This window comes from Lithobates pipiens, unplaced genomic scaffold, assembly GCF_037356315.1.
Source record: "Lithobates pipiens isolate NorthernLeopardFrog02 unplaced genomic scaffold, aLitPip1_a1.2 Scaffold_27, whole genome shotgun sequence".
Classification (NCBI taxonomy): Eukaryota; Metazoa; Chordata; class Amphibia; order Anura; family Ranidae; genus Lithobates; species Lithobates pipiens.
Window position 1 is genome coordinate 131,215,651 of NW_027507788.1, and position 26,993 is coordinate 131,242,643.

At 39.7% G+C, this 26,993-nt stretch overlaps 1 protein-coding gene across 1 annotated transcript in view; it reads right to left on the reverse strand.

Moving 5' to 3' along the window:
• Nucleotides 1-23,187: 23,187 nt before the first annotated feature.
• The window catches only part of KCNJ14 (potassium inwardly rectifying channel subfamily J member 14), an 80,117-nt gene continuing 76,311 nt past the window's right edge, over nucleotides 23,188-26,993 (reverse strand). The window contains exon 3 of the mRNA XM_077457450.1: nucleotides 23,188-24,537. Within this exon, the coding sequence (XP_077313576.1) occupies nucleotides 23,968-24,537 (570 nt within the window). The 3' untranslated portion in view covers nucleotides 23,188-23,967. The remainder of the gene's footprint in view (nucleotides 24,538-26,993) is intronic.

Consider the following 26,993-nt stretch of genomic DNA (forward strand, 5'->3'; position numbering starts at 1 on the left):
AGTGAGGAGTGAAGTCAAATATTTACGCCCTTAGAAAACCTGAAGGCGGTTCTTGGCTTTCGGGGCCCCGTACGCGGCTAGGCTCCCAAAAAATCCCACACGTGTGGTATCCCCGTACTCAGGAGAAGCAGCAGAATTTATTTTGGGGTGTCATTTCACATATGCCCATAGCATGTGTGAGCAATATATCATTTAGTGACAACTTTGTGTAAAAAAAAAAAAAAAATTATTTTTTTGTCATTATTCAATCGCTTGAGGCAAAAAAATAAAATATTCGATGGGCTCAACATGCCACTTATCAATTTCCTTAGGGGGTCTACTTTCCAAAATGGGGTCATTTGGGGGGGTTTTGTACTGCCCTGCCATTTTATCACCTCAAGAACTGAGATAGGCAGTCGTAAACTAAAAGCTGCGTAAATTCCAGAAAACGTACCTTAGTTTGTAGATGTGACAACTTTTGCGCAAACCAATAAATATACAGTTATTGACTTTTTTTTTTACCAAAGACATGTGGCTGAATACATTTTGGCCTAAATGTATGACTAAAATTGAATTTATTGGATTTTTCTAATAACAAAAAGTAGAAAATATCATTTTTTTTCAAAATTTGCGGTCTTTTTCCATTTATATCGCAAAAAATAAAAATCGCAGAGGCAATCAAATACCATCAAAAGAAAGCTCTATTTGTGGGAAGAAAAGGACGCAAATTTTGTTTGGGTACAACATTGCATGACCGCACAATTACCAGTTAAAGCAGCGCAGTGCCAAATTGTAAAAAGACCTCTGGTCATTTACCAGCAAAATGGTCCGGTCTGAAAGTGGTTAAAAAACATAAATTAAAGCCACTGTGCCCATCAAACGCCACCACTGTACATCAAATGTCACCACTGTACCATCAAATGTCACCACTGTGCCCATGAAACTCGGCCGCTGTGCCCATCAAACTCTGCTGCTGTGCCCATCATCAAATGCCACCGCTGTGCCCATCAAATGCTGCCAGTGTACCCAACAAATGCTGCCACTGTGCCCATCAAATGCCGCCACTGTGCACATCAAATGCTGTTGGTGTGCCCATCAAATGCTGCCACTGTGAATCCCCACCACCCGCTCGCTGTCTGCCCGCCACTTACCCTGTCTGGGTGGGGCAGCGGGTAACGGCCATGAGCGGGGTCCTCCATGCATCTCCTGCCATCCTCATCTCCTGTCCTCTCCTCCTGATAAGCGTCCAATAGCTGCGCCTATCGTTTCAGCCAATCAGGTGATGGGTAACAGACCCGCACACCTGATTGGTGGAGAGGCGGTTCAGTGTTAGGAAAGTGAATATTAATTCACTTTTCTAACACACCTGGGCAGACTGTGAGCGTCAAGCATGACGCTCGCAGTTCACCTATTTTGAAGCCTATTAGAGCCCATGGCTTTTATATTGTGCTAACAGACAGGTAATTATCCATCATCTTCGTAAATATCACTATGTAGGTATGCTTGAAATGTTATTGTTGTATGCTTATTAGGTCAGACAAATAAAAATATATATTGTATGTATTTCATGGTGAGGGTAAGAACATCCACTTTGCTCTCTGAAATGTTTTAATTAAATGAGAAGATGATTTAAAAATAATGATTGAGACCCCAGAACATGATATCTGTCAATCTGACTTCATTCTGGTGCAAGGTGTAAATAGAAATAACTATAGCATCAAGAGCATGCACTGAAGTAGGATCATCTTATTTCTGGCGGTGGAAGGGGAAATGTATCTGGGAAACACTGGTTTAGTGCTATGTCATGATTTAATCAGCTTTTACTTGGTATACTCACGTGAGATTCTAAAATCCGGAGGAGATTTCTTTAAGTAGTTGTCTCTGTCTTTGTCTTTCTGACGTAACTGATGGTTAAGGAAGGAATCCTTCATCCATGTGCCAGAGGTGGGTGTGCTCATGATGATCCTTGGTTAATGCTGACCTTCCTTCAGTTAGGTAAGTAGCTTTATATGTCAAAGTAACTATATTGCATGCAGCAACCAAACTCAGATTTCAAATACCTTGAAACTAACTGGATAAATGGCACTGATGGAACAGTAAAAGAATAGAAACATATAACCTATTACAAGAGAATTTTATGAGCGTTTACAGAAGCCCCAACTAGTAATGATGCTCTGCTGAACCTGGTAATCTCAAACCATGTGGAGCTAACTGATAATGCTCATAACATCTGGGTAGCAATGACTACAGCGTTTAATGAAAGCTGTAAACAGCAAACACGTAATGGAAAGATAAAAACATTTAAAGCGTTATTAAACCCCAAACAAAAAATGTATTATATTGCAGCCTACCAATTATTAGATGTGGTGGCAGAACCAGATTTTGTTTCTTTGACTTTTCCAGTTTGCACCCGGTGATCTGGCCAGTAACACATCTTTGGTATTAGTGAGACATCACTCTGAAGGAATAAGGGCAAGGGGCACAGCAGACACCACCATTGTCAGACTGGGGGGGGGGGGGGGGGGAGTGTTAAATGTATTGGCAGATTTAAGCCAGCCATAGGTTCAAATCTTGGCTGGTTTAGCAGGGACAGGCCGAGATTCAATTCATCTATGGGCAGACTGATTGTACAGAAGTCGATCAATATACACATTGATCCACTTGGATAAAACTAGCATGCTATCATTACCAGCAGCTGTAGCATCTAGCAATAATCATTGTGATCTCCTGGCAGGAACAGCTGGGGACAGTTAGGGACAATCACCCCTACCAGTGTTAAGTAATTTGTCTCATCCATGTAAACTGATACATTCTGCTAGAGAGCTTGTGCTTTTCAAAAACAACAAACTTGCTTGGCTGGTTCACCAGATGAAAATAGAAGAAAGTAGAAGAAAGAAAGCCTAAAATAAGGAAACTAAGGCCAGCCATTCACAGAGAGAATTTTTTTTCTTTTTTTTTTTTACCTTAACCACTTACATCGGCAGAATGGCATGGCTGGGCACAAGCACGTACCTGTACGTTGCTTTTTAAGTGCCCAGCTGTGGGTCGGGAGCGTGCCGCTGGTGTCCCGCGATCGGGTTACAGAGCTGAAGAAGCTGTGTAAACAAACCTCTCCCCGTGCTTCCCTGTGTGGCTGTCACTGATCGTCTCTTCCCTTTTATAGGGAAGGACGATCAGGCCAGGCCACGCCCCTACAATAAAAAAAAATAACGTCATACATAACACCTACACTGCCCCCTAGTCAGGGGCGTAACTATAGGGGGTGCAGCAGTCGCGACCGCAACTGGGCCCTGTGATGCAGAGGGCCCATGCAGCCCCCTCTACATATGGTCGGCAGCAGCATAGGCAGCTAGGAGTACCAGTGCACCATGCACACAGGTGGCTGGAGGTGGAGGGTGACTAGCAGAGCTCCATGCTCGACTATCGCACTGGCTGCTCTTTAGTTGTGCATTCCCCGCATGACCTGTGTCCTCAGCCGTCTCCTCAGAGTACCCCTCTCCTGCTCCATGCATTGCCGCTTAATCCGATGTCTGTTCTCCCCAGCCAGAGTCCCGCCCCCCCCCTGCGTCCGGCCCACACTGCACTCCATACTTCTCCCGGGTAAACAAACTTTAAGCACATAAATGCAGTGCAGCCCTATGAGAGCCCCCCGGAGGACACTGCAGGCTTGCCTGCCAGCCCCCCTCCTCCCCCATCATACACAGATGATGAAAGGTCTTTCTGGGAGATATGCTGATTGCCCGTTCAGCACACTGGATGGAGCCCAGGCCAACATGGATGAGTGAGCGGCCTGCAGCTTGGTCATGGTGAGTGAGAGAACCCCATCCCCCACACACCATTACATACCCCCTCCATCTCCCCCTGGGGACAGGGACCCCCACCTCCCCTGGGGACAGGGACCCCTTCTCACCTGAGGGCAGTAACTTCATCTGCCCTGGAGAAAAGGACCTTATCTCTTCTGGGGACGGGGACTCCATCCTGCCTAGGAACAGTTCCTCAATGGGACACCTAAAAATGAAAAAAATAAAAAATAAAAAACAACGACTGATACCAGTGGTGGAACTACAGGGCTCACAAAGGTCATACCTGTGACCACGCCCTGGAGTTCCACCGCCGGACTCGGAGGGAAGGGCTCTGGCTGGGGTTCAGGGGGGTCCTTCATGGTTTCTTGCATCAGGTCCCTGAAGGTTATAGTTATGCCACTGCCCCTAGTGGTTAACTCCTTCACTGCCAGTGTCATTTACACAGGAATCAGTGCATTTAAATAGCACTGATTGCTGTATAAATGACAATGGTTCCAAAAATGTGTAAAAAATGTCCGATGTGTCCGCCATAATGTCGCAGTCACAATAAAAAATCACTGATCGCCGCCATTACTAGTATAAAAAACAATATTAATAAAAATGCTATAAAACGATCCCCTATTTTGTAAACGCTATAACTTTTGCGCAAACCAATAAATAATCGCTAATTGCGATTTTTTTTTACCAAAAATATGTAGAATACGTAACGGCCCAAACTGAGGGAAAAAAATTTTTTTATATATATTTTTTGGGGATATTTATTATAGCAAAATTAAAAATATAGATTTTTTTTCAAAATTGTCACTCTATTTCTGTTCATAGTGCAAAAAAATAAAAACCGCAGAGGTGATCAAATACCACCAAAAGAAAGCTCTATTTGTGGGGAAAAAAGACCATTCTTGTTTTGGAGCCACATCGCACGTCTGCGCAATTGTCAGTTAAAGCGACGCAGTGCCGAATCTCAAAAAGGGGCTTGGTCCTTTGGCTGCAAATTGGTCCGGGCTTAAGTGGTTAATGCATTTTCTGCATTAAGGTAAAAAACCTTGTGTGTGCAACTCAACCCCTCCCCAGCCCCATCTTACCCGAGCTCAAACTCTAACTGGCATTATGCCCAAGAGTCTCTCCACTCTCTCCCTCCTCGTAGGGCAGATTCATAACAGTTGGAGTCTATGGACACAGGTAGCATGACTCAGGATCGAGTCTTCAGGTGTGCCACAAAAGGATGATGGCAAACCAAGAAGAGAAGCCAGGAGTGCTGGAGGAGGACACTAGAAAAGGACTGTTCTGTGCAAAACCATTGCAAACCATTAAATGTTTAATTAACATTTATTACACCAGAGATTATTGATCCAGGGAATATCAAATTGCCTTCTGGGGATCAGGAATTTACATATTTTGTGTCATTTCTATACTTCCTTTTAGACATGTGCAAAAGGAAAAAATTTGTTTAGTTTCATTTCGTTTTAATTCGTTAACCAATTAATTTAGTTTAGTTATATTCATTCAATTCTTTAAATTCGTTTTCGTATTTCGTTTAGTTTTCTGACGAATTCGAAAAATCGATCACAATCGAAAATATTTCAACCAAATTCAAAAATATTTCAACTGCATTCAAAATGATTTCAACTGCATTCAAAATGATTTCAACTGCATTCGAAATGATTTCAACTGCATTCGAAACTATTTCAACCGGATTCGAAAATATTTTGTGACCCGACTTTAGGGCCATGTATCTCGGGGTCACTTAGTGCTAGAAACTCCCAAATTTGGATATGTTGTAGTGCTAGTTCTATTGTGTTTGCATACCAAATTTGGTGTTTCTAGCTAAAAGTGACCCCGAGATATGTGGCCCCAAATTCGGGTCGCAAAATGTCATTCTCTGCTGCAAAAAAGTACTTTTATATTGCCCATATCTGGGGTCGCTTGGTGGCAGGTGATGTGGCAAGTGGACAATCCACAACTTGGTAACATGGCACTCGTGGCCGGTCACATGACACTTGTGTTAAGTCACGTGGCACTCGTGTCAGGTCACGTGGCACTCGTGTCAGGCCACGTGACACTCGTGGCCGGTCATGTGGCACTCATGGCCGGCCATGTGGCACTCGTGGCCGGTCACGTGGCACTCGTGTCAGGTCACGTGGCACTCGTGGCAGGTGTCGTGGCAAGTGGACAATACACAACTTGTGGCAGGTGACGTGGCAAGTGGACAAATACAATACACAACTTTTGGCAAGTGGACAATGACATACAGCATATGCACTTGCCTTGCGATCGACATCCGTGACTTCTTCAATCAGGCATGCTGACAACTTCATTGATACCATAAATATAAATGAAATAAGATGTGTGTGGTTTTTTTTTGCAGTGGTACACTGCAAGTATGAAAAGTTGATGTGACAGATATATATAAGTAAGTATAAGTAACTAACCATCTTCCAAAATTTCTAATTCAAATCGTAAAGATTAGAACAGAATAGAAAAAAAATAATTTAATAGAATAAAATAGAAAGAATATACAACCATCTTCTGAAATTCAAATTTGAATAGAATAAATTAGAATTTCGAATAGTTTGAATTCAAAATTTTAAATGAATTAATTTTAAATTTGGATAGAAAAGACTATAATAAAATAGAAAATAGACTAGAAAAACGATAGAACAGAATAGAATATATTATATTTTATTATGTTCTGTTCTATTGTTTTACTAGTCTATTCTTTTATATTCTATTAAAATCTTTTCTATTAAAATCAAAATCGGGGGCGTGACCGGATGTCAGGGTGAGAGGTTGCGGCGGGCTCAGACCTACCGTTCGCCCCAGAGACTAATGCTGCCGAGGTAGTGTGGAGGAGGAGGAGGGAAGGAGAAGCCGGGCGTTGAGGTGCCGAAACGAGGGGATGCTGCGAAGCTGTGACGCCACCAAAGTAAGAGCAACGGTACAATTGGTTGACCGAACGGCGCTACAGCGAAGGTATGTGGGGGCCGCCACAGGAAGCTCTCCCATAGAGGAACATCGATCCCCACGTAAGAAACCCTGTGAGAGAGGGAATCAAAGCGAAGGGAGGGATTGAGCGTTACCCCCCCCCCCCCCCCCAGGTGGAAGAGACGTTAGGTCCGAAGGTATGACCAGGAAAAGGGGGGTGGAGGAGGCGGCCACACATAATGGATTACAAACATTACGCAGCTCTAAAGATAAGGCTGGTCACTCGTCCGGGCTGACAGGCGCTGCCGCTGCTGCCGCCGCTTCTAAACTTGAGCGATATGCCCATACGCCTAATCAGACTCCAAACCAAACACCCAAAAAGAACGTGCAGAACGTGAAGAACAGAAAGAAAATGGACATTATTTTTTCTTTTTTTTCTCTAGGACTAAGAAGGAATGCCCCCATATTGCTTGTTTGTCTCCTTCCCTTTCTCCTTCCCCCCTTTCCCCTTTTTTTTTTTTTTTTTTTTTTTTTTGCTCGGCAGCAATGTGGATTATTTTTTTTGTTATAAAAATAAGGGTAATGGGAGTGGGTGGGTAGGGTGAGCAGGTGGGGAGGATATATCACCCGGGGAGGTAAAATCGGTCATGTTGGAAGCCCCTTAGAAGGGCCCCAAGTGGGGCATGGGAGGGTTGGGGAGGGGAAAGAAAAAAGGGATGGGGAGTATGAATGGATGAATGATAGTGAGAGAAAGGAGGTTGAAAGGATAGGGAAGGATATAGGTAGGCATGGTAGAGGATTGTTAATTGCACAAAAAATATTTAAGTATAAAGTTGATGTGTGGAATTGCATTAAATATGGTGGTCAGTGAAAAAGGGCACAAGAATATGAAATTAAGTGAGGCACAAGGAAATAAATTGTTCAATTTATATAAAATGTGTGAAAAATGTGTATAGGAAATATGGTAAATTTGAGATACAAAATATGTGCAGGACTAAAATTTTGGAGCACAGGGAAAAAAGTAAGGGGGAGATCACGTGTGAAAACACAGAAAAAGCACGTAGAATGGAGAATAAAAGTATGATATTGTGATTTAGGTTTTAAATATGGGAGTAAGCAGTAAGGTAGGGAATTTCACTAAAAAGGTAAAAATCTGTTCTTGGAATGTACGGGGGGTGAAGGAACAGTTGAAGAGACGTGCGTTATTTTCTATGGGGAATATGGGTAATTATGGGATGCTCTGTTTGCAGGAGACCCACCTGGACCGAGATACAATCAGTGTGCTAAGACACAGGAAATATAGGATACAATATCATTCTACATACACCTCCTATTCAAGGGGAGTGAGTGTCTTAATAGATCCTGGGTCGGGTCTAACCTGCAAGCAGAGCATCATAGATGTTAAAGGGAGATATGTGTTCCTTTTTTGTGGTACAGAGGATAGAGTATGTGTGATCGCAACTGTGTATATCCCACCGCCATTTAATGCAGAAATATTATATGAATTGTTGAAGTTTATAAAGGATAAGCCTGGAATCCCAGTCATAATAGCAGGGGACTTTAATATGATAATGGATCAAAAAATAGATAGGTTCCCACAGAAGGTTGGTAGTAGGGAGGGTCCTAATGGGTTGTTATTTCAATTCTGTGAAGAAACAGGTTTTGTGGATATATGGAGAAGGTGGAACCCCTTAAGAAAATAGTATTCTTGCCACTCTAAGACGTACTCCACCTTGTCCAGAATTGATATGGTGCTATGTAATGAAGAGGCGCTGGGGATGGTGGAGAAGGTGGAGTACGAGCCAAGGGAAATTTCGGACCATTCACCGGTAATGTTTTTAATGACAATAGGGAGAGGAAGCAGTAGAAGGGAATGGAAGATAAATCCATTTTGGTTAGAACTAATGGATAACATGGAGGGGGTAAAAGAAAATCTAAAATAATTTTTGAGCATAAATGTGGGATCTACGTCCCTGGGAATAATGTGGGATACCTTGAAAGCCTTCTTAAGGGGGGAACTAATAAAAAAAGATATCGCAGATTAAGAAGAATGGGCTAGCAAAGGAAATAGAAGTAAAAGAAAGGGTAAGGAGGTCAGAAGAGAGGTATATAAGGGCCCCTTCAGAAGAGAGTTCTATGGAATGGGAGAAGAATCAGGCAGAATATAAAAGACTTATATGGGAGAAAGAGGAGAAGAAAAGGCAGTTCCAGAGGCAGTCCTTCTTTGGCGAAGGGGAACAAGTGGGGAGGGTATTGTCATTAATTGCTAAATCAAATAGTTCGTCCCCAATAATACCGGCGATATTGGACAGGGAGGGAGGTATGAGGAAGTCAACACCTGAAATAGTGGAAGAGTTTAGAAAATATTATGAGGAACTATATAAAGTTTCAAACTCCGAAGTAGAGGGGGAGATGCAGGAATTTTTTAGGAAAATAACATTACCGAGGCTGTCGGAGGAAGATAGGGAGGGCTTGGAAGCACCATTGACCCTGGAGGAGCTGCAAAAAGTAACAGCAGAAATGATAAATCAGAAAGCCCCAGGTCCGGATGGACTGCCGATATAGATTTATAAAAAATTTGGGGAGATACTTTTACCGGCTCTCCTACAGGTGCTCAATGGGGCTTTTGAAGTGGGGCAGTTGCCGCAATCAATGATGGAGGCCACAGTGGTGGTCCTGGCAAAAGAAGGGAAAAACCAATTGGAGACCGCATCATATAGACCTATATCGTTACTGTGTTCAGATGTTAAAATTTTGGCAAAAGTACTTGCAACAAGGGTAAAAAATATAATATCAAAATTAATACATCAGGACCAAACTGGGTTTATACCAGGGCGGTCCACAAATATGAATGTGAGACGCGCCTATTTAAACATTCAGATTCTTTCAGAAAACAAAGGGAATAGAGCAGTTATGTCCTTAGATGCGAAAAAAGCCTTCGATAGAGTGGAGTGGCATTATTTGAGGAGGGTGTTGGCGGAATTTCAATTCGGTCCGAGATTTATGCAATGGATAAGAATACTGTATACAGGTCCAAGGGCGAAAGTGAGAATAAATGGGGAATGTTCAGAGGGGTTCCATTTGGAGAGGGGGACAAGACAGGGGTGCCCTTTGTCGCCCCTGCTTTTCGCCCTCTCGATGGAGCCTCTGGCTATAGCCCTGAGAGAGGCGCAGGACATCCGGGGGTTTAAAAGAGGGAATGAAGAGGAAAAGGTCGCTTTGTATGCAGATGACGTACTATTGTTTTTAGGGGACACGGGGCCCTCATTGGTGGCGGCAATGACTCTGATAAAAGAATTCGGGTATTTCTCTGGACTCGAAATTAATTGGGAAAAATCTGCTCTCCTACCAGTGGATCCCCTCGATACCCCATTGCCAGTACAGGTATCCCAAATAGAAATAGTTAAACAAATAAAGTACTTGGGAGTGAATACGACGTCAGACCCAAGGCAGTATATAGCAGGGAATTTAGTTCCACTTATGTCAAAATTAAAGCGTAAAATCTGAATATGGAAGAACCTCCCCTTGTCAGTAGCCGGTAGGTGCAATTTAATTAAGATGGTGTGGATGCCTCAAATACTATATGTTATACAAAACTCACCGGTTTGGATTCCAAAATATTGGTTTAAAAAAATGGAAAGTTTGTTTAGAGAGGTGATATGGAAGAACAGAGTGGCAAGAATTAGTTTACAAGTGCTACAGAGACCAAGGGAATGGGTGGGTTGGCATTACCTAATATGAGATACTACTTTCTGGCTGCCCAATTACAGTATATGAGGGGAGGTAACTTAGCAGTAGTGACAGGAAAGGGGAGTGGCCCCCTGGGGAGGGATACCCCACATAATACGGTAGCGGAAGCAGTGGAAGCCGACTCATTTAGGACAAGTTGCCCCACAGTCCAACTGATGGTAAAGTGTTGGGAGGAGGTAAAAGTAATATTGGGGTATAGAGGATATACAGATTTCTCACCAATATGGGAAAATAAAAACTTAGAGGAAATTAAGAAAATGGGGAGATTGGTAGAATGGGATCGGAGGGGCGTCCACTTCTTAGCGCAACTATATAGGGACGGGAGACTGAAAACATTTCAGGAACTAAGGGATGAATATGGGTTACCGCCTTATTGGTGTTGCCACCAAAAAATTAAAAGTAATTAAAATTCATAAAAAAAAAAAAAAAAAAATAATTGACAAAAAAAAAAATTTTTACTCACCTCTAAATACCGGTTGCTAGGGGGTCCCTCGTAATCTGCCTTCCTCATTGCCCAGGCTGGTGACATCACTTCCCCTCGCGCCGCACATTCACCTGGGACCTGTCATGTGTCCCAGGTGACTGTACGGCGTATCACGGCGCCCTGCGCCGCTCGCGCATGCGCAGTGGGTGCCCGGCTGTGAAGCCACAGCCGGGTGCCCACAGTATGCATGACGGCGCCGCGAGCGGAGCGGGGAGCGAGGGGGGGGGCTTCGTTCCCCCGCATCGCTGGACCCTGGGGCAGGTAAGTGTCTGATTATTAAAAGCCAGCAGCTGCAGTATTTGTAGCTGCTGACTTTTAATTTTTTTTTTTTAGGGGGTACCCCACTTTAACTATATACAAATTAAACATGCGCTAGAGGCACAATTTAGAGACAGGAAGCCGATATGGAGTAAGATGCCTGTACTCAGGAGAATTATAAGCTGTAATATATCGAAAGGAGTTATCTCTGAGATCTATAGGTACCTAAAGGGAACAGAACAAGAAGGGGTAATAGAGGAGAAAAAAAAGGTAAAATGAGAAAGAGAGGTGGGCCCAATATCGGTAGAACAGTGGGAAAAGGTTCTGGCATTGGGGGCGAACGTTTCTTTATCTCCATCACATATTATATCTCAAATGTATTTAATTCATAGGGTATATTATACTCCTCTTAAATTGTTCAGATTTGGGAATAGACAGGACGCAGAATGCCAAAGGTGTGGAGATCGAAGAGGAGACCTAATACATATGATTTGGCGATGCCCAAGATTATATAGATATTGGGTAGGAATAATAGGGAAAATTAATAAAGTGTTTGGGTTATCATTGGAAGCAGAAGCTAAAATCTGTATAATGGGATTGTTAGAAGAAGAGGAGGCACGAGGGGATATCCACACAGCTGTTATTAGATGCCTTTTTCAGGGGAGGAAATTAATTGCGTTTAAATGGCAGAGGAGGGAAGCGCCTACAGTAAAGGAATGGATGGAAAGGGTGAAAGATAACATAAAAAAGGAGGAATACATATATAGGAAAAGAGGTAATTATGGGAAGTTTGTTAAAATATGGGGAAAGTGGGGTGAGCAATGAGAGAGGGTGAGTAAGATGTAAGAGTGATGGATGAAGGAGGGAATGAATGAGAGGTGGGGAGGGGGGTGGGGGTAGGGAATAAGTAATTTGTTTAAGTTTGATGTCATTTAACATTTTTTGTATAATTGTGAATTGAATATTATCGGTGGAGGGAATGGGTAGGGGAGAGGGTTGATAGGGGGAGGGGGGATGGGAGGGGGTGATAAGGGAAATTTGTCTGTAAGGGGAATCATTATATGTGATTATTTTGTGACAATATTTGTGAATTTGAATATAAAGCAAATAAAATAAAAAATTTTAAAGATTAAAAAATCAAAATCATTATATACTAAATTCGAATTTCTGAACATGGTTATATATATATATATATATACTTCCAAAATTTGAATTTCATATAGAATGAATTTGAATTTGAATAGAAAAGATTAGAATAGAAATAGAGAATAGACTAGAACAATAGAACAGAATAGAATATAGATACTATCTATTTAATTTTTAATTTTTTTGCAGATTACCATTTGTTTTAATAAGATCTCCTGCAGACTATTAGCATCTATTTAATTTTTTTTGCAGATCTCCTGCAGACTATTAGCATCTATTTAATTTTTTTTGTAAAACTCCTGCAGACTATTAGCATCTATTCTTTTTTAGCAGATCTCATGCAGACTATTAACAGCCATTTCATAGTTTCATAGTTTCATAGTTTGTAAGGTTGAATAAAGACACCAGTCCATCCAGTTCAACCTGAGTGAGTGTCTACAATAGACCCTATCCCTGTGCATTGCACACTCACATTGGTCCCTACCCTCAAGGTGCCCACAATCCAAGGTCCCCATTTATATACTAGGGCCAATTTTGGACAGAAGCCAATTAACCTACCCGCATGTCTTTGGATTGTGGGAGGAAACCGGAGTACCCGGAGGAAACCCACGCAGGCACAGGGAGAACATGCAAACTCCAGGCAGGTAGTGTCGTGGTTAGGATTTGAACCAGTGACCCTTCTTACTGCTAGGTGAGAGTGCTAACCACTACACCACTGTGCCGCCCATTTCACTTATTTTTTTGCAGATCTCCTGCAGACTGTTAGAATCAATTTCATTTTTCTTTTTTTTGCAGATTACTATTTATTTCCATCAGATCTCCTGCAGTATATTAACATCTATTTCATTTTTTGCAGATCTCCTGCAGACTATTAGCATCTATTTAATTTTTTTGCATTAGAACAGTCATTTCCTTTAGATACAGATGCTAATAGTCTGCAGGAGATCTGCAAACAACGAAATATATGTTATTATACTGCAGGAAATCTGATGGAAATAAATAGTAATCTCCAAAAAAATAATGAAATTGATTCTAACAGTCTGCAGGAGATTTGCAAGAAAAAAAAAAAAAGAAGTGAAATGGCTGTTAATAGTCTACAGAAGATCTGCTAAAAAAATAGATGCTAATGGTCTGCAGGAGATCTGGTTAGAAAACAAAATAGATACTAATAGTCTGCAGGAGATCTGCAAAAAATTTAAATAGATGCTAATAGTCTGCAGGAGATCGTATGGAAACAAATAGTAATCTGCAAAAGAAATTAAAAATGAAATAGATAGTATCTATATTCTATTCTGTTCTATTGTTTTTCTAGTCTATTCTCTATTTCCATTCTAATCTTTTCTATTAAAATTCGAATTAATTCTATACGAAATTCGAATGTCGGAAAGAAATATATATATATATATTATAAAACCACCATCTTCCGAAATTCGAATTTAGTATATAATGATTTCGATTTTAATAGAAAAGATTTTAATAGAATAAAAAAGATTAGACTAGAAAAACAATAGAAAAGAACAGAATAAAATATAATATATTATATTCTGTTCTGTTCTATCGTTTTTCTAGTCTATTTTCTATTTTATTATAATCTTTTCTATCCAAATTTAAAATTAATTCATTAAAAATGTTGAATTCATACTATTCGAAATTCAAATTTATTCTATTTGAAATTTGAATTTCAGAAGATGGTTGTATATTCTTTCTATTTTATTCTATTAAATTATATTTTTTTCTAATCTTTTCTATTTGAATTATACACTTTGGAAGATGGTTAGTTACTTATATACATCTGTCACATCAATTTCTCATACTTGCAGTGTACCAGTGCAAAAAAACACACACATCTTATTTCATTTATATTACTTTTCTGCAGAAGAGAATGACATTTTGTGACCCGACTTTAGGGCCACGTATTTCGGGGCCACTTATAGATAGCATGGATATGTTGTAGTGCTAGTTCTACTGTGTTTGCATACCAAATTTGGAGTTCCTAGCTATAAGTGGCCCTGAGATACATGGCCCCAAAGTCGGGTCGCAAAATGTCATTTTTGAATTTGATTTGAATTTCGTTTGAATTAGTTAGCATTGCAATTCGGTAATTCGGATGCATCCGAATGTACGAATAATGAAAATTCGTCCGAATTTCGATTCGTAACGAAACAAAATGCACATGTCTACTTCCTTTTAAGATTGCGGTACAACCTAAGACATATTTACCGGGAGTAAAATATTTGGGGACCTGTCCAAGATTATGATTTCCATTTGGAATAAGCATATTGTTTGATATCTTTGCTGGTTACAAATGCACAAATTGTTAGAAGGGGAAAAAAGGCATGCAGAGAACACCAATGGAAATTAGGGGACATGCAACCTGCTTTCATGGGCTATATGTTGAATAGAGCTTTTGGTGACAGTGTGTCAGATTTTTCCTTAGGTTTTAATCATAAGAGCTTTGGGTTCAGTAAGGGAGGGATATGGGCAGTAGCGGTGTTTGTGTACATATAAAACATGTTGCGCTAAAAAATGAAAATAAGTGTGTACAGATCCAGAGTGGTATCTGTCTCGTATATGCCCTATGTGTATATAGAATTAACAACATACAACACAGATGATAATTATACCATTTCTATTGTGCATATATAGATAAAAAAAGGAAAACATTTGCAAAAAGTAGAGTCCCTTGGTGAATGTTAATACAGTCTTTCCAAAAAGGACAATCAGAAGTCCCCCTTAGTATAATAAAAAGATGAGAATATATATTTTTTTATATACTGTTTGAACTAAAATATATATTTTTAGTGTGTTAGCGGCTTGTTTGTTTAAGATAGCACAGTGTTTTAGGTTTTAATTTACATATAAAACATGGCATGATAAATGCAAATAAATCATCTAGTGCTTCAAATCACATGCTCTATACCCATACACCTACTATAAATCTTCAATTGCAATAATACATAATGACATGTACCACATGAATTCAAAAAAATCAACAGATTGTGTATCAGATTAATCTAAAAATCAAAACACAATAAAAAATCTTTATGTGAACACAGAAAATGAATCAAAATTCATCCGGTTCGGTAGGGACCAGACAAATTGTAATCCATGTATTGCACCCTGGTTGTATAAAAGAACTTCCAATTGACTTCTGTACAACCAGCCTGTTGGGTCAGCTATTGCAAGTGGTACTGATCATTGTATTCTGAGGGCAGGGAAGGCTCCCAGCTGTCAAAACACAATAGCACATCAAAAGGAATCCTTCATCCATATTGAATGTGTGAATGGGGAGTCAGATCATTTTTTTTCTTTCAACCTGGTGGAGTGGGTGGAATCCCATATGATCAGATTAGGCTCCGCAGTCTCTTGACCCAATCACTTGCTCTGTCCCTAGGTACTTGTGTTTTTTTTTTGCTGCTAGAATCTTGCCAGAAATAATGGGATCATTATTGCATGGGCAGTAGGCTGCTCTACTTGCCTGTAGAGTAGTATGGGATGCCTTACTTTATTAGAGAGACCGTTGTGTCTAAAAGTCATGCAAAGCAAAGCCAGGACAGGCCTAACTCCTAATTCAGCTCACTCAATGTAGCGATCCTCTGTATGATGATGAAAGGAAACCATAAAGCTTGCCACAACACCCAACAACTGTATGATAAAGATAAATGTACACTTACATGTATTTTAAAACAATCAGGCTCATCTAGTAACTGCAGGAAAATATCTCAAAATATCTCCAGGTGCAGTGTAAACTCTCACCGCTCACAGAGTGTGAGTGGGAGATGGTGCAGTCCATGGATCTTTTATGAACTGTTTTATATTGTTCTGCAATATATGCATATTTTTTGACCTGATCCTGTTTTGTTACCAAACTTGCAACTGTTTGCTAAATTGCAAGTTACAGTTACTATGGCTAGTTATCCATCCTGTTACATTTGGCTTCTATGAACAGGATCAGCAAGGTCTGACAGGGGTAGTGAGGATAGCACCATTGTGGTGCCCGGTAGCCCCTGCAATAATGATCCCCTTATTGCTGGCAAGATTATTGTGTAAAAAATTACCCAAGTACTCAGGTCGGGGCAGGTGATTGGTTCAAAGACTGTGGGGCCTAAACTGATCATATGGAATTCCTTCAACTCAACAGGAAGAACTCACCATTAATGATTTAGAGGGGGGTGCAAGGTTAATCCTGCAACCTCCCAGCGGAAAACCAGGATTGCGTTGACAGGATAATTAACCAACGTAAAAACGGTACATAGCAAAGCAGTACTATTAGGGGTCCTTAGGGCCCACTTTATCATCAGAAAGCAGGAGAATCTGTTCCACAAAATGCACTGGAACTGCAAGACATAGCAACACAAAGGGAAAGGGAGTAGGAAGGACTGGCTGGGATGATGTGGGTTTATGGCTGAAGAAACATTTTGTAGATGGATTGATATCCAAAAAGATCATAGAAACCTTGCAAAAGAAAAATAAGAGCAACCTTAATCTGAAGTAACAGGAACTGTTAGAAGTGGCCTTTGGGTGTCAAAAGCAGAAACGTACTGGTTTGGCCACATCCATAGCCATCGTAGCTGGGACACTGATAGACTCTGACAAGTACAATGAAGCCAGGAAAGGGCCATTGCCTATGGTAGTTCAAGCCTACAAGTGACTCGGTGGAACCCTGCAAACTATAGCTAATTCAAACTGGAGCTGTTGACCTTGGTGTCCACAGTCACCAAAAGCATTGTTTAGCATCTGACAGGAGCCAAGTTTAAGTTTCTGAGTAGATAGTAGCCCATTGGTGCATCTCTACACAGCAACGTTAGGCAGCTGTCTGGCAAAGATTGAATTCTCCTTTGCATGATCACCATACCACCTACAAAGACAATTTGACATGTAAGAGGTTCATTTGCACCCTGAAACAATTGCTGTGAGCCTTAGTTCGGGGAAACCAAAGAAATAGACCCATTAGTTAGACAAAATGGTCTGGAAATGCAACCATACACTACATTCCTTGACAGGGTGCTCCCATTACCGTGTTACGTTTGACTCTCAGGTGTCCCATCATGACTATAGAAGAACTTGAATATTTTCTGGATTCAAATTGAAACCAAAACCTGTTTGAGGACCAAAAGATTGTTACAGTCCATTCATGGGTGGAATTGGAAGTGTTATACCTTCAGTTTTACCTTGGGGATAATGTACTAATTCCTATGTAAAGGCACACACCAGCAAGAAAACACAGTGGGAAGAATTCCCTGGAGTCATCCTACAACAGCCTATTCCAGGAGTGACAGTTTATGATGTCCAGAGTGAACGCCCCAAAAAATGGGACACCTACACCTACACCATAAATGTCTCAAACATATTGAGACTCACGGAGAGGCCCATACAAAGGTTTTCAAAGAACTTGTCAAAGTTGGTGAGCCACAAATGTCTCTGTCACCAGAGGTTCAACAGTGGCCTGGTGCTATTCCATCATTAACTCAAAGACCCACCCAAAAGAACCCATGGATCCTGACAATATTATACAGCCCAATGGCCACTGAGCTCAGATGCCTGAATACAGATGCATCACCTATTGTCCCAGAAGATGGTATTTCTAGACACTTAACTGTCAAAATCAGTGTGTGGTCAGCCAGGCCAGAACCTAATAGCATGCAGCTTCTCTGGGAGACCATGCAACTGCAGGAAGCACCACCAGAGTGTTCCAGTGTGGCGTTTCCAGTGTCATTGGGCCTTGGATCAGTCTAGCTGTTTTCCAGAGCTACCCTGGAGAATAAGCACAAGCTGTTTGTGCTTGGAAGTGTTTTACTGAAGTAGTGATCCTTAGCTAGACTCTCTATTGCTATAGAGTCTTACATAGAATATGCTATGCAGTCAGGTTACCCTCATTGATACACAGAGACTGTGAGATTGCTGTGAACAGTCTAAATTTGCACAGCTTTTATAATCTGTAAACTGTATGCAGACTTAAAGTGGGCCTTAACTTAAAAAAGGGAACATCTAGAAGTGTTATTTGTGCCTAAACAGTACCCTGAAAATGTACCTTCTTCTCTGGAATTGCTCATAAAAGATAACAGTGGACTTCCTGGCATGTGAGTTTTCCTAGGCACTCCTGTATCTACAGTCTCATAGCTGTATATCTACAGTGTGAATCTAAGAGACTAACTGCTGATCTCAGGAAATATGAAGTGAGGTTTGATGATGTCACTACTGTGTTGCTCATGGTTCTACTTGCTGGAGGCTCTGAAGTAAGGAAGCAAAACCCTTCCTCCACCAAGATGGCCACCTCAACAGATACACAGTGCAGAATAAAGCACAATAAGTCATTACTAGAGAAAAAAATTGCTAAATGGAAACCACAAGCAATATTAGTGACAGCCCCCTGCATGCCTTTCCTTTTTAATCTAAAGGTCGCACTTTCACATAGCTTTTAAAACTCCTCAAATAGCCTCACTGCAAACCATTATGCAAACAGTAACTTTAGAGAGTAAAGCCTTTTTCTTAATATCGGTCCCTCATCATAGTGGTAGAGGATTCAACTTCAGATTCTTGAATCCATTGTTTGCATAAGGGAGCATGGACTCATATTCACTTTAAAGTATATCGAAACCCCTGTCTGTCACAGGGGCAGAGCCAGAATACAAAGTAATAGGACATTCAACATTTTACAGTTGTCACTAGAATAGAAGGTGATTGAAAATCATCCAGTGAGGACACCTGTTCAGATGACAATTATATAGGAAAGAATTTCTCATCGCTTTGGAGACATTTTCTTATTTTTTCCTGTCTCCGGGACAGGAAGTCAAGGGAAATCTCCACAATAGGACACAGACAGCAACCTGTGAGGTAATTAACCATTTCCTACTGTATCCAAAGTAGACTTTAGATACTCAAAACCAGGACAAAATATGTAACATATTGCTATGTTTTTTTACCCTAAGCAACGACTGATCTAATTATGACAACCATAATTGTGGATAAATTTAGATATTTACTGATATGAGTATTATATGTTCAGTGTTTTACATTAGTATTAAAATACACTGTCAGTCACCACTGTAGACTGTGGTCTAACCACAAGTTTCAAAAGTCTTATTTCCTTTTGAGCTGCGAAACACAATTTGTACTTGACTGCTTTTTACTTTAAAGGTAATTTAAAAAATATAGTGTGGATTGAATAGTTTCCACACTGCATCTCTTGTTGTGCTACTCTTTCCACTAAACGTTCCCAGGGGATTGTTGAGAGACCTATAACAAAAGTGATCCTGCAGCAGAAAAAGATCAAGCCCTCTCTCCAGACTTGCTGGACAGAAATACAAATTATTTTGTCAGGTAAGAGTTTTTTAGCAGTATATTTCATCTATGTATTTAGCTCTTTGCATGGAGTTCAGCTTTAAAGATTTATAATCTCAAAATATTATAAAGCATTCTTTAACATATTTTACATTCGGCATGCAAAAAGCACCAAAAGTTCCTTAAGACAGAGCTGGACCTTTAACTCACATTTCTCCCCTTCTTTTTCCTAAATGATTTATCTATTATAAAGTATCTGAATCTTTACAGGTAAGGCGATTTCAACTTTTCGCTTAAAGTTTATAGTTAGAAAGCAAGCCTGCCACTATCCAGATTCCTGCAAAAAAAAAAAAATAGGACATCAATAATGCACACATTAGGAATAAATAATCAATTTCATAATTCAGTTAAGGTCCAAAATATGATTTATTTGTAACAAAGCTGAAACATTTGCACCATGTGCAGGGGTAACTGAACATCATTATGAACATTGCTGAAATTGCCCATCTATACACGTGAATATTTCATTTAGCAATTTTTTTGTATAATTTGTGTTCCAAATAGAACTAATGAATATATCCTGTTAATTTCTTTATTTTGCATAGCTTGTAATAATAATTAGCAAGATCTTTCAATGCTGATTGCCTAGTCCAAGACTTTGATACTTTCCTTGTTTAAACATTCCTGTTAAAGTTAACCCAATGCAATCAACTCTCAGGTGGGTTTTAAAGGCTCATAGATTTGGTTGCCATCTTATGCAGGACATACACCGGTCAAATTCTGAACTAATTTTTATTTTGAAAATCAGAAATGTTGTGTGTTTTGTAATTCAATGGTGCTACCACTGTTTTTGAAATTCTACCAACCAAGCCTTTAAATTTCACCTTATGTTGTTACAGAAAATAATTTTGTGGCTGGGAATCTTTTCTTGCATTCATGCACATTTTTTTTTTTTCAATTATATTTCTGGCACTATTCACCCATCATTGATTAGAAATTTTTTAGTTTTTCCAAAAATTTCCAATATTCCAAACCACTCAAATTTTATGGCCACACGAAAAATTGGCCATTGCTGTAGCCCACTAATGGTGCGAAATTCAAAAGAAAATTCTTAGTTAGGATTTTCGGAATAAAATTTAAATGGGAATTCGACCCCTGTATGGCCTGCTTTAGCTTTGGGTGCTGTCTTTATTCAGGGGCTTCAGGGTCAAGGTTCTTCCACCGAAGATTTTAGTCCAGCCATTACAAATCCACATATGTAGGTCTTTGTCCTCCTATTGCATTGTTGGTGATGTACAACAGATGGAAAAAGCAACAATAATAGGTGAGAAACTCTCCCAATGATCAAGGCATGTGGTCAAAGCTATTGCCAAGAAGTCCCCAAGAGAGTAAATGGTTCATTTTCATTATCTTGTAAAGTTGGATAGTAAGGGAAGGACCCGATTGGTTCCTGATGCTGATTGCTAATAAAATTTTCTGCTTTGGTTGGTGATGGGCGAGATGTATAGCACTTATAGGGTTTTTCAGCTTGGTACCAAAAAGAGTAAAATAAAATCATCTTGTGATGGGCTTGGCAGTGACCTGTTAATCCACTTTTTCTGCAAATGTTTACATTTGGCACTCTGTGTGTAGCTGAGATAAATTTAGACATTTTGACACCAATCTGTTTCAAGTTTTAATAACTGTATAGTGATCTTGAACTGCCAGCCCATCACATTATCTAGATCTACCTTAAAAAACTAGTTGAAAAACCCTGCATTCCACTCAACAAAGATAAAACCACCCAGAAAATAACATGACTAACGAAGACCTTCCACACTATTCTTGGACAGCTGCTGGAAACCCGTTCAACAGTGGACAAAAGCTCAAAAGAGTAAAGATTTAGATTTAGCCACTTTGTTCAGTTAGCCACATAATGTACTGAAAACATTTGTATTCATTTTTGAATTTTTTGGGAAAAAGATTCATATGTTTGCTATGTTACTGAGTTTTGTTTTGAAATAACCTTTGACATCTAAAATTTATGAATTATATCATAGCATATACCCCTTCTTATGTTTTTGCTGTTTTTATGGGGAATTGTTCATTTCTTAAAAGAATAAATGGTGATATCAATACCCTGTATAACAATTTTTTGTAGAGTTGTATTTAATAAATGGTTAACAAGTGCCTGGTTCCTATGCATGTTAAGAAAGCCATTTTGTATTCTGAAGCATTATTATTGTGAATATACAGTATCTCACAAAAGTGAGTACACCCTGCACATTTTTTAAATATTCTATTATAGCTTTTCACGTGACAACACTAAAGAAATTACACTTTGCTACAATGTAAAGTAGTGAGGGTACAGCTTGTTTAACAGTATACATTTTCTGTCCCCTCAAAATAACTCAACACACAGCCATTAATGTCTAATCCACTGGCAACAAAAGTGAGTACACCCCTAAGTGAAAATGTCCAAACTGGGCCCAAAGTGTCAATATTTTGTGTGTTCACCATTATTTTCCAGCACTGCCTTAAGCTTCTTGGGCATGGAGTTCACCAGAGCTTCACAGGTTGCCACAGGAGTCCTCTTCCACTCCTCCATGAAGACATCACGGAGCTGGTGGATATTAGAGACCTTGCGCTCCTCCACCTTCCATTTGAGGATGCCCCACAAATGCTCGATAGGGTTTGGGTCTGGAGACATGCTTGGCCAGTCCATCACCTTTACCCTCAGCTTCTTTAGCAAGGAAGTGGTCATCTTGGAGGTGTGTTTGGGGTCATTATCATGTGGTACTACTGCCCTGTGGCCCAGTCTCCGAAGGGAGGGGATCATGCTCTGCTTCAGTATGTCTCATGTCCTGTTGGTCTCATCAGACCAAAGTACATGGTTTCAGTAATCCATGTCCTTAGTCTTCTTATCTTCAGCAAACTGTTTGCAGGCTTTCTTGTGCATCGTCTTTAGAAGAGGCTTTCTTCTGGGACAACAGCCATGCAGACCAATTTGATGCAGTGTGTGGCGTATGTTTTGAGCACTGACAGGCTGACCCCCCCACCCCTTCAACCTCTGCAGCAATTCTGACAACACTCATACATCTATTTCTCAAAGACAACCTCTGGATATGATGCTGAGTACGTGCACTCAACTTCTTGAGCGAGGCCTGTTCTGAGCGTTAAACCGCTGTATGGTCTTGGCCACCTTGCTGCAGCTCAGTTTCAGGGTCTTGGCAATCTTCTTATAGCCTAGGCCATCTTTATGTAGAGCAACAATTCTTTTTTTCAGATCCTCAGAAAGTTCTTTGCCATGGGGTGCCATTTTGTACTTCCAGTGACCAGTATGAGAGAGTAAGAGCAATAACACCAAATTTAACACACCTGCTCCCCATTCACACTTTAGACCTTGTAACACTAATGAATCACATGACACCGGGGAGGAAAAATGTCTAATTGGGCCCAATTTGACCATTTTCAATTAGGGGCGTACTCACTTTTTTTGCCAGTGGTTTAGACATTAATGGCTGTGTGTTGTGTTATTTTGAGGGGACAGAAAATTTACACTGTTATACAAGCTGTATACCCAATACATTACATTGTAGCAAAGTGTAATTTCTTCAGTGTTGTCTCATGAAAAGATATAATAAAATATTTACAAAAATGTGAGGGGTGTACTCACTTTTGTGAGATACTGTATAACATATTCCTCGACAATTCTAACAGATCATAACACATTTATATGGTCAGGATGCAAAATAGCTCATTCATTCAGGAATGTGACAGGTGCAGCATGTTATCATTGTATGGTTTATTTGCTGTACTTGGTTGTATTTGGCTTTTTGTATGTTTCGTCTGAAAATCTCAGCAAATACTCATATGATATCTAGGGAGAATCAAAATTCTACACTTCACAGAAGTCATTAGAGTGTTCTCCTAGTTAGAATAAGACACCTGTGTCTTTTTTAATGAGGATTTCAACATGACCTTAGTTTGCTGATGCTTTTGACATGATTGATAGGCTTAAGCTGCATTATGTGTGAGTGATAAACTCTTGGCTACTTGTGTTCACCAAACAAAGTGCAAAAGCTGCATTCGCTGAGAAGGAGGAAATGAAATAAAGCAATCTAACATTGTTAAAGTAGGTGACTTGAGTATCCATTGATCATTTGTACAAAGCTGGATGCTGCAGAAGCACCAGTAGAAGCTTTGTTTAGATCATACCTTTGTCCAGCAAATGTGCCTTTTTCTCCCTCAAATATGTCTTTTTCCTGTAAAAGTAGTGGAGAAAAGACATCCTCATTTGTAGCAGATCTCTGCTATGTTCCCACTAAACAAAACCCAACGGTTGAGTAAAATCCATTCATAAAATCATGTTAGCAATATTTCCTCTAGGGGATCCACCACCCTTAGCATGTCTAACTCAAGAGATACCTCAGCATTCAATGATTTTGTGTCCACAAGAGCAGGTATCTCCTCATCACAGATGCAGTTAAGAGCTACTTCATTCTCATAGCAAAAGGAACTGCGGGTCACCATGGAATATTTCCTTTCGGAAAGCTCTTTGGCGCTGCATGTGGGAATATTGGGGACTTCATAAGTACGGTGGAAGTGCAGGTAGTCCACCTCATAATGATTACGTTTCTCAAAAAGGACTGGTTCAAATCGACTCCCCCAAAGAATTTCACATGGAAGATAAGAACTACGACATTGCGTGGTCATTGCTGTAGCTTCTACCATGCCTTCAAGAATGACGACTAGTTCAAAGTTAGCAGTCTCCAAGTCTGCCTTACTGATTTCATACAAGGGGCTCTCTTCATCGATTTCATGGACAATGGTAACTGGAGACACAAGGAAGATTCTGTCTGTTCCATTGTCAAATCCAACGTTGATATCTGTATGGTCCAGTGGTAGGTACTCTCCTTCAGGCGTGACTCTAGGCTATTTAAAACATTGAAGAAAAAAAAAAACATTAAATCAGTGATTACATAATACCATTCAATTAAAGAACAGGTGTCAGGTGAATGTTATCATCATTCAGAAAATGTCTTCTGGCACAGCCTGCAATTGGCTAGTTCTGACTAATCAGCCAATCAATGGCTCATTCTTCCTAACATTGATGATTCAATACAATATAATATTTAAAGGAAAATTTTAGGAAACCACACGTAGAATAAAATTAGTTCCTAATGATAGCAGTTTATGCATTTAGGCAGGGGTCTAAAAACATTTCAGTACATGGGCCACATAGTATATTTTAAAAATATTTGTGGGCTGAAAAAAATGGTTTTAGAAATAAATAACATTTAAATATACGAATAAGTATGTTCCAAGAAATAACTTTATATTGAAAACCCCCAAAACATTAAAAGTCCCTGCTTCACAGCAGAAGCTTCCCCACCACATCAGAGTCTCCCTTTCATTCCCATATCATACATCAGTATCCATGCCAGAGCACCCTCTTACATCAAACCCCCCCCCCCCCCCCCATAAGATGCAGAGGCCAACTGATCTGATTCCCCTTATATGAGTCTGAGGACACACCACTAAAGTCCCATACACACTATTAGATTTTCTGCAGATTTTTGTCTTCAGATTTACCAAAACCATATAATATGAGGTCAAATCTTAAGAGTTTCAATTTGTTTGTAATCAGGTGGATTTTTGTCTTCAAATTTTTTTTGTCTTCAAATGTGCAACTACATGGTTTTGGTAAATTTGAAGACAAAAATCTGCAGAAAATCTAATAGTGTGTATGGGGTTTAACTCTAGCTGCGGGCCAGGAAATGCACCAAAGCACTCAAAACCAAAATCGAATATATTGCAGCTTACCAATCATCAGAAATGGTGGCTGCAACAGTTTGCTTTTCTTAGGCTTTTTCCCCTCTATGTTCACCTTGTAATCTGGCCAGTAATACACTTCCTGTATTAGAATGCCTCCACTCTGGTTGAATGAGCACAGGAGCACTTTTGGACAGAAGCATTGTCAGTTTTAGGGGGAGGGGAATATTATATATACTAGCAGATTTAAATATACTAACATATTGAAGCCAAACTCCTGCTAATACAAAGCAGATACAGCTGTTTTTTTTTCCTTTGAGGATAAAGGTTTTAAATGTATATAGAAAATGTGATCATTGTAAACACCCCTGTCAGTGTTAAATGGTTTGTCTCATCTCTGTAACTGATACATTCTGCTGGAAAGCTTGTTATTTTGGAAAACAGCAGACTTACTGGCTGGATCACCAGATGAAAATAGATGAAGGAAAGCCTAAAAAAGAAAATAAATGCAGCCATCAATGGTAACCTATTATAATGTACCTATTTTGGTTAAATACCACTTTAAGGTATTTGGAGAGATTCATACGGCATAATTTGCAATGGCTGCACAGGGTCAAGACTGCAGAAAAACACAATAAGCTAGGCTTAATTTTCTGGTAGAATACCAAAAAATAATAGGACAAACTTTTGTGTCCAAAAATTTAATGATAACCTATTTTGTCACTTAACATACTGATTATTTGAATGTCTTGCCTGCAATTTTGTTAATTTAAAGAAACATAATTTTGGAATTCAGTGCATTTCAGGTTGACATTGTAAAATACAAAAACACACAAGTAGTAAAATAGTAAAATACACATCAATCACAGTAAAAATTAAGTTATTCAACAATAGAGTTCAAAGCCCAGCGATGACGTAAATGTGCATTACAATATAAAATGTCAGTTTTACCCTTTGGTGGAAGGGGTCACTATGTGTTGGCACATTGCTATATGCCTTATCCACAAAAAGCCCCATTAATCTAAAATTACATCAACATTGTTAATCTATTATAACAATTCTGGTGAACCCCCCGAACTATTCTGATTTCCTACTTCCTTCAAAAGAGGCAAAACATATCCTAAATCAAAAATCGGATTAATATTTTAGCAGAAATTAAATTATGTAACCCTAAATAACCTCCTTTATTCTGTGGTGTAATCACCAATATGACCTTGAGTACTGCTATTTGAACTGTTTGTTTACTGCTTCTTGGAGAACATTGCCATAATGGAAAAAATAAATCATATGGTCAAAATACTTTATTTCAATATCCAAGCAGTTAATAAAAGAGATGATGTAATTTATACAAATAATACACAACATACTTGTATTATTAGGAGAGGAACTTAGTTACATACTTTTGACTTCCTGTCAACTAATCCTTTGGAAGGACACTGATGACATGCTATGCGTGCTTATCACAGCCTCTCTACAGCTTATCATGGCTGATGAGACCAAAGAAACAAACATGTACCATGTTAAAAAGTAGTTTTTTGGCTCCACGCACACTGACTTAAAAAAAAAATTCTGTTTAGACGAGTTTAGGAGAGTTTTACGTTTTTCTGCCACTAAGC